Source organism: Puma concolor, chromosome E2, assembly GCF_028749965.1.
Source record: "Puma concolor isolate L17-30 chromosome E2, mPumCon1.1.hap2, whole genome shotgun sequence".
Taxonomy (NCBI): Eukaryota; Metazoa; Chordata; class Mammalia; order Carnivora; family Felidae; genus Puma; species Puma concolor.
The window spans coordinates 62,742,697-62,756,179 of NC_141681.1; the positions used below are offsets into that span (position 1 = coordinate 62,742,697).

At 51.4% G+C, this 13,483-nt stretch overlaps 1 protein-coding gene across 5 annotated transcripts; it reads left to right on the forward strand.

The window, feature by feature from the left end:
• Positions 1-5,260, forward strand: ZNF446 (zinc finger protein 446). Of its 5 annotated transcripts, none has more exons than XM_086688490.1 (7): positions 1-105; positions 1,390-1,770; positions 1,847-2,048; positions 2,362-2,456; positions 4,041-4,125; positions 4,352-4,444; positions 4,583-5,260. In XM_086688490.1, exons 1-7 carry the CDS (start codon positions 1-3, stop codon positions 5,107-5,109), a joined length of 1,488 nt encoding a protein of 495 aa, XP_086544616.1. In that variant the 3' UTR covers positions 5,110-5,260. The 5 variants fall into 5 exon arrangements, with proteins under 5 accessions (XP_086544616.1, XP_086544618.1, XP_086544615.1 ...); XM_086688492.1 differs by having other exon boundaries at positions 4,355-4,444; XM_086688489.1 differs by having other exon boundaries at positions 4,355-5,260.
• The last annotated feature ends 8,223 nt before the right edge of the window (positions 5,261-13,483 follow it).

Consider the following 13,483-nt stretch of genomic DNA (forward strand, 5'->3'; position numbering starts at 1 on the left):
ATGGCCATAAGGTCACGCTCCTCCCCCCCACCTCACTTGCCAATAGGAGCCGGGTCCGCTGTGCACATGCGCAGGATCCTAACGTACCCTCCATCACGGCTGTTGGTGAGTCTAGGGCTCGGATGTAAAGGAAGAGTGGTAGCTAGTGACGGGAGGGAGCCCCCAAACTCTGCGATTCTTCAGATTCCTCTAAGAGGAACAGCTCTCAGTTCTGAGAGGCCTTTGGAAATGAGCATCCGCTGGCGGAGGCCGCGCCCGTCCTTGCTTGCTGGGTCTCACGGGAAACGTAGTCCGAAGGGGGCGGGGGGGGGCTGTACTTGCCGAGCAGGCATGTGATTGGCCAGGGCGGAGTCGCCATGGCAACGCGCGGCGGGGCGGGAGTGGCGGGGGCTCTTACCGGAAGTGGCCTCCCGGCCAGGACACAACGGTTGAGGTGAGCGCGGGCCTGGCCGGATTGGGCGCGGCTTTTTCCACCCCCTGGGGACCCGGCCGCTAGATGCTGTCTGCACTCCAGAGTGCCCGCCTACCTCCCGACCTGCCCGTCGCGCCCCACCTCCGAGCCTAGGCCTAGGCCTTTCCGCCCACAACAGGTTCCCCGTCCTTGGGCAGAACGTCTTCTCTCCTATCCTTTTTGGAAGATAGATTCCGGGGGGTCAGGCCTTGGTGTTAGCTGGTCTGACAGGCCGCCCAGGTGGGCGTGTTTCATTTAGAACCTCTTGAGGGCCGGGACACGGTGTCCGCTCACGACTCCACGCAACTGCAACTCGTGGTTTTGTTTTGTTTTGCTTTAGTGCAGGCGGCGTGAGTCATTCACATTTCTCTGTGGTTAGCGAGCACGGTGTCTCAGAGTCCACCCCCCGCCTCGATCCATGGCGCAGACGTGCCACTTAAGTCAACATGTCCTGATGTCCTGGAGATCGTGGGGACATACATTCCACCATAACCTAGCATGGCTCTTCCCACCTTCATTTCTCCTGCTCACCAGGGATTAAGGCACTACCAGGACCCTCCCTGGCTGCTTGTCCCTTGGCCTCCTGCCTGACTGACCACTCCCCTTCCTCCTGTGCTGCTCACTTTCCCTTGCTCCTGAGTCAGACCCTGGAAGCCTGTGATGATCATTCATTTATCTACCTCTTAACCATCATCTCCTGCAGTTTCCTGGAAATGCCATTGGACAACTTGCCTCCAAGCATTCATCCACAAGGCTTTCTTCTGCATTCAGTTCCTTTCAGCAGCCAGCTCCCGTGACTCTTCCCTCCATGAAGTTTTCCTAGCCTCATGCTTCCCTGTGGCAAGAGTCCTCTCTGAACCAGCCCCCTGGGCTGGGCCTGTCTGCCTTACCCTAGCCATGGCCTCTTGGCCCCCACCCTGACCCCTCCTTTCCTGCAGGTCTCTTTTGTTGGCTACAAGAAGACACCCAGTACAACAATGCCATCCCCACTGGGCCCCCCACGCCTGCCCTCTGTGGACCCTGTGGCCACTCTGGAGGAGCCCGAGGCAGCACGCCTGCGTTTCCGGGGATTCTGCTACCAGGAGGTGGCAGGTCCCCGTGAGGCCCTGGCGCGGCTGCGAGAACTGTGCCGCCAGTGGCTGCGGCCGGAGGCATGCTCCAAGGAGCAGATGCTGGAGCTGCTGGTGCTGGAGCAGTTCCTGGGCACGCTGCCCCCTGAGATCCAGGCCTGGGTGCGGGGCCAGCGGCCAGGCAGCCCTGAGGAGGCTGTAGCCCTGGTCGAGGGCCTACAGCATAACCCTGGGCAGCTGCTGGGCTGGGTGAGTGTGGCCAGCATTGACTTCTTGGAGGGACAGAGCAAGACTAGAGCCTCTGTGACTTGCCTCTCCCCCTCAGATCACAGCCCATGTCTTGAAGCAAGTGGTGCTCCCAGCGGCACAGAAGATAGAGGAGTCCTTGGGGAGACCCCAGCCTTCAGGGACAGTGGAACTTCTCAGGGCAACCTCTGGGGAGGAGCCACAGGACACCCAGATGGAGGGGTCTCCCCAGCTCAGCTGCAGTGTGAAGGAGGAGCCTGATGCTGATGGGCAGGAGATGGGTGAGAGTGGGAGCCACATTAGGTCCAGGGGATTCCTGGACGATATGTGGACATCGCTAGCTAGGGTAGGGGATTCTAGGAGGGGTTGTGCTGGGGCTGGGGGTTTCCTAGGGGGAATGTGAATGTCCTCGATGGGACTCAGGAGGGACTGCAGACTTCAGAGATGGGTTCCCAGGAAGCAGGAGGAAAGGACTGGCTGGCACTGACACACAGAGTAGCCTCCTGCCTGCTGGCAGAGGAAGGCCAAAGCTGCAGCACCAACACCAGCTCACCTGCCCTGGCCCACCTGATCCTCGCCTGCCTCATTTCCTAGCACCTTCCAGCCCCCCACATCCATCCCAGTCCCGCGAGGGGTACCCAGGACACCGGGAACCAGCCGCCACCTCCTTCCACCCACCCAGGATTCAGGTGAGCAGCCCCAGGTGGGAGGTACAGGCCCCCAGTGGGAGGAGCATGTCCTTGGTGGACACTCTATTCTGTCAGTTTTTCAGGCTTCTTGGCCAGCAGCTTTTGTGCTCTTTGCTGCCCAGAAGTGGAGTTGCTGTCAGGGTCCCTCCTGTGGGTCCTGGGAGACAGGGACAGGCTGGTGGTCTCTAAAATTGGAAAGGATTTGAACCTCGGGCCATGGAATCTGGTTTAGAGTGACTGAAATTCGTAGGGGTTGGCTTCCTCACTTACAGGGAAATGGTGATTTTGATGTTTCCAGCAGTCTTAAGCTGGCCCCTGGAGATTTGAACCCTCATATGCAGGTGGTGAGGGGTCAAGATGACGAACCCTGGCAGGAAAGCCTGAGCTTCACACAGCAGTCTGGCCTCCCCTGCACACCTGAGATCAGAATGGAGATACCTAGGAAATAACCTGCAGCCACTTCTTTCCTGGGGCTTTTCTAAAAGGCCAACCAGCCCTGGGCTGTGGCCAGCTGGGCACAGAAACTCCACTGAGGCCCCTGCTACCTGGAATGCTTGGTTCCTGAGTGTGGACAGCAGGGGTCCTGTCCTCTCCTAGCAACTTTGCTTCTAAGCCATTCCATTGGGGACCGTCCCCAAGGGAAGAGCTAGTTGAGATGTGCTTCAAGGCTAAAAAGTCCCTCCAGGCCCTCCACAGCCTGATGGACAGTGGGAAACAACTGGGTGGGAAGGCCACTCCCTCCAAAGCCTCTTGACTTCCGGTAGCATTCCAGCAGTGGCTGCCACCTTCTTGTCCCTGGAGCTGCAGTGGCTTATCTGTCAGGCTTGTTTCCCACCCCAGCAAAGCCCCAGATGATGGGATTTGGGGAGGCAAGGAGAGCAGACCTGGGAACAGAGAGTGCATCACCTGGTAAAGCCCACAAGGGTCCAGCTTCAACTACCAGAGTTCACCCTCTGGCAACAGGCAGGAGCCAGCCCACCACCTGTCCCACATACGTCATCTGAGCCTGAGATGCTTGGCTGCACCTCCTAATGTGAGTCCTCCTGCCCTCGACCTCTCCACAGCCAGGTCGACACATCTAGGAATGCTGACAGCCCTCAGCAGCTCCCCCAGGGAGGATCTCTGTTACTTTTGTAACCAGAGGCTTGGTGAGATGTGGCTGGGTCCTCTTGGGTCCCCAGGCCTTTTGGTCTCAGTGCATCACACACTGTTCAAGGCAAGAGGGTGAGGCCAGCCACATCTGTCCCCACCTAGGCTTCCTCCAAAACCCATCCAGGGGTCCTCAGCTTCAAAGTGTCTGACTAGAATATGGCGTGGGGCTTCTGAGGGGGACAGGTGCTAGTAGCATCCCCACCCCACCCCCCAGTGAGCTGAAGGACAACTCTCTCTGCCTTATTTCCCAACCTTCATACGCCTTTCTCAGCTTCATCCTTAAGAAGCAAAAGAGCCTTAGGTAACCTGGCCGCTTCCCCAGGTAACTAGTAAGGTTGTGGCCAGGGAACATGGGTAGGGTAGGGCACTGCAGAGCAGGGAAGAGGATGGGGGGTGGACAGGCACCAAGGGTGATGGGCTGCATCCTGGCAGGAGGAGTGGGGGCTACTGGACCGGTCACAGAAGGAACTGTACTGGGACGCGATGCTGGAGAAGTATGGCACGGTGGTCTCCCTGGGTGAGGACCAGCCACAGCCCCTCCTTTGGTGCCTGTGTACCACCTTGGCTATAGGGCTCCCTGCCCGACCCTTTCCTGTGCACGCTTCCCAGCTTTTACTCATGTTTGCCCTCCTTACCTAGGGGCACCCTGTCATTTGCCAGGATCCCCACCCCTGCCCCTAATGTATGAGAACCCCTCACCGGCCCCCATGCCAGGACTGCTACCTGACTGTCCCTCACCCCAGCAGGGTTACCGGCCCCCTTGCCAGAGGCACGGGTTGAGTCGGAGCCAGGGGTACTGCGCTTGGGGACAGAGGGTCAAAGAAGCCTCCACCCGGGTGAGTGCTTCTCCATGCGATCTGAACCGCCTGTTGCCTGGTGGAGTGGGAGCTTGTCTGCCCCCACACACCTGGTGGGAGGGGGTGGGAATGTCAAGGATGCTGGGCTACCTGGGACTGCCAACTCTCCTTCCCCAGGAGATGAGAGTGAGAGTCACTGTGAGGGTCCACCCCGCTGCCCAGAGGCCCAGCCACCCCAGGGCCCCAGGCCTGTCACCTGGGAGGGCCCATCTGGGGCCTCCGTCTCCACCAGGGCTACACCGGGAGCAGGGCTGGAGGCCGGCACCCCGCGGAGGAAGCCTTACACCTGTGAGCTGTGCGGCCGAGGCTTTGATTGGAAATCGGTGTTTGTCATCCACCACCGGACGCATGCGGATGGGCAGGCCACGCGGGCCCCGGTGCTGGCTGTTGGGGGTGCTCAGAAGCTGCCACCAGGTTCCCGGGAGCCGGGCACACCACGCCACCCCCGGCGTGCACTCCCAGGCCCCCGGAGCTATGCGTGTGAGGAATGTGGGCGCAGCTTCAGCTGGAAGTCTCAATTGGTCATCCACCGCAAGAGCCACGCAGGCCAGCGGCGCCACTTCTGTGGCGACTGTGGCCGCAGCTTCGACTGGAAGTCCCAGCTGGTCATCCACAGGAAGAGCCACCGGCCGGAGGCCCCATGAGTGGCTCCAGAAGGCAGCCTCGTCTTGGGAGCCTTGCAGTCTCCAGGTCCTGGACACAGTTCCTGGCAATCTGGTTCCAGCCTTCCTTGGGCTGCTTGGTCTCTGTGTGAGACATGTGGAGGCAACAGAGGACATTCGTGAATCAGAGTTCCCAGGAGAGTCCCCTGACCCCAGTTCAGTCTCCCCAAAACAGCCACCTGGGTGTAAGTAAAAGAAGCCACTGCTCCCTCAATAGCCTAGCGAGGCCTGGGCTGCAATAAACTGCCTAAGCTGAGTGACTTCCAAGCTCCGAGGTCCCCAGCTGTGACCTGATGCAGGTGGACAGGTTAAGGACTCTCCTTACCCCTGGGACCTTGTTGGCCCCAGGTGGCTGATCAAAAACTGCCCTTTCTACCCCTTCTGAAGCTGCTGGGCCTGATGTCTTGGCGTAGACAGTCCAGAAAGCTCAGGAAAGCATGCCTTGCTTTGTTTGCAGACAGATGGAAAACTCATGGCCCTCTACATTTTAGGTTTGTAACAAATTGCATTTTTATAATGGGAAGTTTCTGCATAAGAATCCTGATCTCTGCTTTCTTGCTGGCCATAATATCAGCAATGGCACTTCTCCTGCCTGGCAGCTGGAGCCACAGAGCAGGCCGTACTCACCAGAAGGGCCAGCAGTCCTGGTATCCTGCCCCACCTTGTTCCTGAGCCACCCACATCACTCCCTGGCCTCCTTGTCCTTGTCCTTTGAGCCCTTGAGTCCCAGCTTGAGTGGACACTAAGGGGACCTCCTTTGCAAGTATGGATGGACAAGGAGGGTGGTCTCTGAGAAAAGGGTCCACTAACAGATGTCCCATAGGCCATGTGATTTTAAAGTAGTTGGTGTTCACTTAGAAAAATTTGAAATCTATAAGAGGGCAAAGATGATGAAAATGACCCCTAATTCCACTGTCTGATAGCAGTGCTTATTCCAGGTGTTTGCAGGAGTGTTTTTGTTAATGTTTATTTATATTGAGAGAGAGCAAGTGAGCAGGGGAGGAGCAGAGAGAGGGAGAGAGCAGATCCCAAGCAGGCTCTGCACTGTCCACACAGAGCCTGATTTGGAGCTCGAACTCAGGAACTGTGAAATCATGACCTGAGTCAAAATCAAGAGTCTGATGCTCAAGGGACTGAGTCACCTGGGCACTCCAAGGGTGTTTGATAAAGCTTCTTGTGGAGATACTGTGTGTGTCATGCTTTTCTAACTCCCTCATTTCCCTGTTATTAAAAACATGTTTTTTAATGCGTGGGTGAAAATTCCCCATCTGTCCAGCACTATCATTTCTACCAAGCCCAGATATTTCATTTTCTGCCTCATGGTGTCCAATACTGTGATGCACACTCCTGAGCATACACTTTGGATGCAACTCTGGTTATTTTCTTTTGTTTCTTTGTTGTTGTTGTTGTTGTTTTCTCTTTGTTTTTTGGTTTTTTTTTTAAGTGTGCCCAATGTGGAGCTTGAACTAATGACCCTGAGATTAAGAGTTGTGCACTCTAGCAACTGAGACAGCCAGGCGCCCCAATTCTGGTTATTTCCTTAGAGTAAATCTCTCAAAGTGGGATTGTTGAGTTTTAGGAACATGGGATTTTTGTTTCATTTTGTTTTTCCCTTGAAACAACACTGGATTCCTTGCCCCAATTCCAAGTCCTCTCCTCCCCCCACAACACCAAGAAGTTCTCCAACAAAAAATATTTTTTAATTCTAAATCAATAAGAAAATGACTAAAAACCTATTAGAAATGTGGATAAAAGCTGTGAATCAGTAATTCACATCAGAAAAAACTTGATTGGACCAACAAACCAGAAAAGACATACATGCTCAGAAGTAATCAGAGAAATACCAGTGCTGAAAAGGCAGGGCCTGGCCTGCTGTGTTTAATTACCTGCTCCTGGCATTATGCTTGGTATTCGCAGCATGGCCACTGTGAATAATTAAGATACAAATCTTAAATAATATGATGGGTTTCTCAGTCTTCAAAATAGCAAATAAGAACCCTGACAATAACAAATATTGGTGAGGAAGCTCAGAACTGGAACCTGTAAATATGATGAGCTATCACTCTTGTCATTGGGTTAAGTTGACCTTAAAATACGGAAATGATTCCAGTAGGTGTGGCCTAATCACATGAACCCTTTTAAAGCATGGAGTTTTCTCTGGCTGGTGGCAGAAAAGAGTCCAAAAGAGTTGAAGCATGAGAAGAATTTGATATGCATTGCTGGCTTTGAAGATAGGGGAACAACATTGTGGCCTCTAGAAGGTAAGAACAACCCCTGGCTAAACAGCCAGCAAAGAAACAGAGACCTCAGTCCTACAACCACAAGGAACTGCAGTCTGCCAACAACCTGAATGAGTTTGGAAGCAGATAATTCCCAGGTCCTCCAGGTAAAAGCCTAGCCCAGGCAACATCTTGATTTCAGCTTTGTGATACTCTGAGCAGAGAACGCAGCCACTATCTCCCAGACTTCTGACTTATAGAACTGTGAGCTAATGAATGGATGTTGTTTTAAGCCACCAAGTTTGTGGCAATTTGTTAAACAGCATAGAAAACTAATACAATAATGTATAATTAATGGGTTTAGTACTGTTCATAGCCAAAGGTAGAAAACGGGCCTGTATCCAGTGATGAATGGAGCATGGAGTGAAATGGTGATAGTGTTTTTCAATAAAATTTTTAAGACTAAGAAATGAAGCACATAATGATTTTGGAAAACTTTGGCCGTATTTACTACAACTAAATACATGTGTACTCTGACTCAGCAATTCCACTCCTGGGTATGCACCCAACAAATGAATGCTTATGAGCACCAAAACACGTGTACAAAAACATTTAGAGCAACTATTTATAAAAGTAAAAGATCAGAAAACAGCCCCAAGCCCACTGCAGTTATCAATTTATTGCCTCTCAGCTCCATGTTCTTACCTGCTCTGCAGTAGTGGGCTGAACCCTGTAGGCATTTCTCCTTTGCAGAAAGCACATTGTTAAGCTTTGTCAGCAGAGGGCACTGGAGGAGAACCACAAGAGTGTCTGTTTCTCTTCCTGCAACTGCACAACAGCCACGGTACGTGTGGAAGACTGCCCAAAGTAGGCATTCTTTGGGCAAGCTCCAAGCCTTGTCCTGACCTAGTAACCACCTCACCACGGCCCTCCTGATGTGGATACCATGCACCCCAAGGTGCCCTGCTAGCAGGACATTCCCAATGCCTCTCCCAACAGATAACATCATGCTGTAGGCCTCATACCTGTAGTGGCATCTTAATTCCCTCTGCATGCCTGCTTGTAGCCTTGGCCTACCGCCACACCAAGGTGGTGATTCCTGCTTGGCTTGGGCAACCCGGAGAATTTCTCTGCCACCCAGTGCGCTCCAAACACACCTTCCCCAACAAAGTCTGAACCCCAACCCCCAACCTTGAGGACAGAGCTCCCACCTTGAAAGTTTATTCTTACCTTTGGCACTCTCTCTCTCTCTCTCAACCCTAGAATTTTTAGAGTTATCCCTGTTAGAGTTAATAACTTTTTTTAAGTTTACTGATTTATTTTGGTGGGGAAAGGGGCAGAGACAGAGGGAGAGAGAATCCCAAGTAGGCTCTGCGTTGCCAGCGCATAGCCCAACATGGGGCTTGAACCCACAAACGAGGAGATCATGACCTGAGCCGAAATCAAGAGTCAGATGCTTAACTGACTGAGCCACCCAGATGCCCCTAATTAATAACTTTTTATATGAAATTTACCCTGTTCAAATTACTGTTTGAAAATTTCCTCTGCCTCCTGAATGGACACTCACTGATATACCCACCAATAGCAGTGTGGATAATTACACTGGATATCCATGCAGTGAAATACTATGCAGACAGCAATGACCAAAAACAAGTGATTGCTACATGCAACACTGTTGAATCTCATGCATGAATGGAAGGGAGGGACAGGGCTTGGCCTCACCCAGCAGCGCAGAGTTCTAAAGCCTCTCCAGCTTCACCTCCCAGTACAGGGTCCTCTGCGCAACCCCCAGGTCCCCCCACTCCTTGGTGAAGGCCATGTCCTCAAAAGTCACAGGTCCCTGGGACTGGGACACATCTGTCCAGCCAGACCTAGGTCATCTCCTCTCCATCCTTGCTTTGAGCAGATTCAGGGGAGGCGGCAGAACAGGCAGGATTCCATAGTGCCCAGAGATGAGAGGGACCCCAGCCCAAAGAGAGAGGCACTGGAAGAGTGGACACACATTCCCAGGGAATTCCATCCCACCCACAAGACTGCTCTTCATCCCTTGCACCTTTGGTCTATCCCTGCCTTGGGGACATGCTCTTCCCTCCCCTCCACTTTTGCCAGCCCTTATACCACAGTCACATTATGTTCAGCTCCTGATTCCCCAGGCCAACTGCCCCTCCAGTCCCACCCAGAAGTCCCTAGACAGCCTAGACTTTATTGGCTCAATGCTACCTACCCCTCCAGCCACTTCCTATCTCAGTGGTAACTCTCTCTCCCTGTAGTTGCTCAGAGCTGAAACAAAGGGGGCCCCCATAATCTTCATCTGGGGTCCACGATCTGATCACCCTTCACTCTCCCACTGTTGCCATCCTTGTTTCCCATATCATGGCACTAGTCCCTTAACTGAATTGGCTTCTCTCTCACCACATCCTCTCCTCCATGTTCTTTTTGCCCCACAACAGCTAAAGGGGTCCTGCTAAAGCTTTAGTCAGTACTCCAGATATATACAACAAGGAATTGAAAACAGGTACTCAAAACGAGTACATGTACAAGATTATTCATACTTGGGGCACCTGGGTGGCTTAGTCGGTTGAGCCCCACATTGGGCTCTGTACTGGGCATGGAGCCTGTTTAAGATTCTCTCTCTCCCTCTGCTCCAACTCCCTGTTCACATTCACTCTTTCTCTCAAAAAATAAAGGTAAAAAAATTTAAATGTATTAAAAGAATGTTCATCCAAAAAAAAACCCCAAAAAAACAAAACAAAAAAAAAGTTCATACTCAAAATAGCCAAAGGTGGAAACAACCCAAATGTCCATCAACAGAGAAATGGATGAATAAATTGTGGGATAAACATACAGTGGAATAGCGAATAGCATTCAGCAAAAACAAGGAATGAAGGACTGACAGATGCTACACCAGGGCAGATGGCACTCCAGTACTATCTACATGCTAGGCCTGCTCTGAGCACTATACTCAACACCCCCCCCACCCTTCCCTATACCAGAAGCACAACTATCCCCTTGACAGATGAGGAGACACAGCCCAAGAAAGGTCAGGTCTTCTGTGTGAGGGCAGTGGGCTAGATACACACTATGCCCTATACCGGTGGACCCATCCCCTTCTCCTTGGAGCAGCAGCTTTGTTTGTGACATACTTTTCTTTCAAAAGATCCATACATTAATTATAAAGCAAACTCACATCATACAATAAACAAATAAACACTCTTCCAGTCACTTTAAAATAGAGAACTTCTAAATTGACAGATGTTCATCCACATAATCCTGTTTTACCACCTAAACCACACCTGGGAAGTCTCACCCACCCGTGCCCATCACCAACTCCAACACCCCTCAAGTGAGCACCATCTTTTGGAGACTCAAAGGCTTTTCTGGGGTCTGCACAGGCCACAGTCTCTTCCCACAATGGCAGATGCCTATGGGTGAACCTGTCTCCTAATGAGCCATGGGTACTCAACGAGGCAGTTCACTTTTACAGGAGACTTGTGTTTTCCCATGGTCTCAGAAATACTAAGGGTATCTGAACAAGTGTCTGCCCACGAGTATGTGCTCCACCCCACTTCCCATTCTGTGAAGGCCCCACCCATCCTGTCCTGACTCTGCAGTGGGCTGTCTGGACCATGTCTGCCTTTCCTACTCCCCAGCACTAAACACACCCTGGAGACCTCTCCTACCACATCTGCTGTCCCCTCAGATCTGGCCTCTCAAGCCATGAATAGTCCCCACATTCTTCCCCAAAGATCCCCCCACCCTATACCCTTCCCAGAATGTTCTGCCTAGCCTACCCTTCCCAGAAGTCCCACCCACCTCACCATTCCCAGAAGAACTTCCCACCCTACCCTTTCCAAAGGTTTTCCCCTGCACCACACCATTCTCAGAAGTTTCTCCCTGTGGGCCTCCTGTCACCCAACCTCTCACAGCAGAGACCTGGCCACAACTCCAAACCATGTGGCTCTGCCTGGCCTTCCTTGGATGGGTGGCATGTCAGGAAACACAGGAGACCCAAACTCAGTGAGGTCTCACTCCAGGGCAGCCGGCAACCATGTCCACATCTCCTCAGAAACCCTTCCCCAGGGACAAGCAGTCTAGAGAAAAGAGCCAAAGAAGAAGGAGGGAGACAAACATGAGATGCCTCTAGTTATCAATATTGTTTATCACCACGGCTCATTTACTGAAAGAGAAAATCTCATCTTGAATCATTAAACCTGAAAGCAGAGGCCCAAAGAGGGAAGGGGGTGGAAGTGGAGCCCAAAGAGGGAAGGGGGTGGAGTGAATAGTAAGGGAAAGATGGGACAAGAAGACCCTGTGGACTTGGTAGTCTTTAAGAAACTTCACCACCTAAGTCATCACTATAGCCTCTGACTGTATTTGGAAAGCTCACATGCTTATGTGCCAGGCATGATTTATTCCCTAGGCCAGGATCTGTTGTTCCTGGGATTCATGGCCCAACTACAAGGGCGTCTACCACCCAGTACAGGGATCCCTGCCACAGCAGCCACCCTATAAGAACAGAACAAAAGCATGGTGTCTCTACTACCTTTCACTTAAGCAGTGGGGTTTTTGTTGGGGGATGGAAGGAAGAACTGGGGAAGAGTTCTGACACGTGACCAGTGCTACTCTAGTCTGAATGTTTGTGTCTCCACCAAATTCATATTGAAGGCTAATCCCCAATGTGGCGGTATTTGGTGATGGGCCTTTGGGGGGTGATTAGGTTATGAGGGCAGAGCTCCCGTGAGTGAAATTGTGCTCTCATAAAAGAGACCCGAGAAAGTTCCTTTTCCTCTTGTGCCAGTGGAAAGATGGCCCTCTATGAGCCAGGAAGCAGGCTCTCACAAGACAATGAATATGATAGTGCCTTGATCTTGGACCTTGCAGCCTCAAGAACTGTTAGAAATAAATTTCTGTTGTTTATAAGCCATTGAGTTGGTGGCATTCTGTTACACCAGCCCAAACAGACTAAGAAAACTACCTAAGCATATTTTGAAATAAAAGTAAGGATGGGGCGCCTGGGTGTCTCAGTTGGTTATGAGTCCAACTCTGATTTTGGTTCAGGTCATGATCTCATGGCTCATGAGACTGAACCCTAATCAGGCTCCTCCCTCTGAGCACGGAGCATGCTTGGGATTCTCTCCACCCTCTCTCTCTGCCCCTCCCTGCTCACTCTCTCTGTCTTTCTCAAAATAAAAAAAATAAACTTTAAAAAAAGGTAAGGAGAGGAGCACCTGGGTGGCTCATTCTGTTGAGCATCCTACTCTTGTTTTCAGCTTGGGTCATAATCCCATGGCTCATGTGATCGAGCCACACATCGGCTCTGTGTTGACAGTGTGGAGCGTGCTGGGGATTCTCTCTCTGCCACTCCCTCGCTCAGGCCCTCTCTCTCTCTGTCTCTCTCTCTCTCAAAATAAATAAATAAATTTTAATTAGAAAAAACTTTAGGGGCGCCTGGGTGGCTCAGTTGGTTAACCCACTCTGGGTTTCAGCTCAGGTCATGATCTCACAGTTCATAGGATCGAACCCCGCATCAAGCTCTGTGGTGGCAGGACAGACCCTGCTTAGGATTCTCTGTCTCCCTCTCTCTCTCTGCCCCTCCCCCACTCACACTTTTTATTGCTCTCCAAATAAATAAATAAACTTCAAAAAATTTAAAAAATATTTTTTTAAGTAAGGAGAAAATTCCTTATCAGGTGTTAAAACTTATTACTAAGCCATGCTAATTAGAGTGGAGTGGAACAAAAAAACCCAGAAACATCAACTGAATAAAGTAAGAATAAAATATGTGTGTGATTAGGGTGGGGGAGAAAAAAATATGTGTATGATCTGGGCACCTGGCTAGTACAGTCAGTGGAGCTAGCAACTCTTGATCTCGGGGTCTTGAGTTTGAGTCCCACATTGGGTGCAGAGTTTACTTTAAAAAACAAAAGAAAAAGAAAAAAATATGTGTGTGATCTATCAAATAAATATTAATTCATTGTGTTTCTAGTCTGGGACGGGAATAAGAAAAGTAGATAATTATGTTTTAAACCTTGCAAATATGATAGCAAAAAGAGTGAATGCCCCAAGCTGTCTGGGCTTGGGGGAGCAGGGATTTGTATAAGGTGCTGATGAACCTGTAAATCTGCACATCCATAGCG

Bases quoted from the DNA above. Each gene is read 5' to 3' on its own strand.
- ZNF446 (XM_086688489.1), top strand. From the start codon at position 1: ATGGCCATAAGGTCACGCTCCTCCCCCCCACCTCACTTGCCAATAGGA. The intron at 106-1,389 runs GTGAGTCTAGGG...CCTTTCCTGCAG, and splicing joins ACCCTCCATCACGGCTGTTG to GTCTCTTTTGTTGGCTACAA. The intron at 4,126-4,354 runs GTGAGGACCAGC...TCACCCCAGCAG, and splicing joins TGGCACGGTGGTCTCCCTGG to GGTTACCGGCCCCCTTGCCA.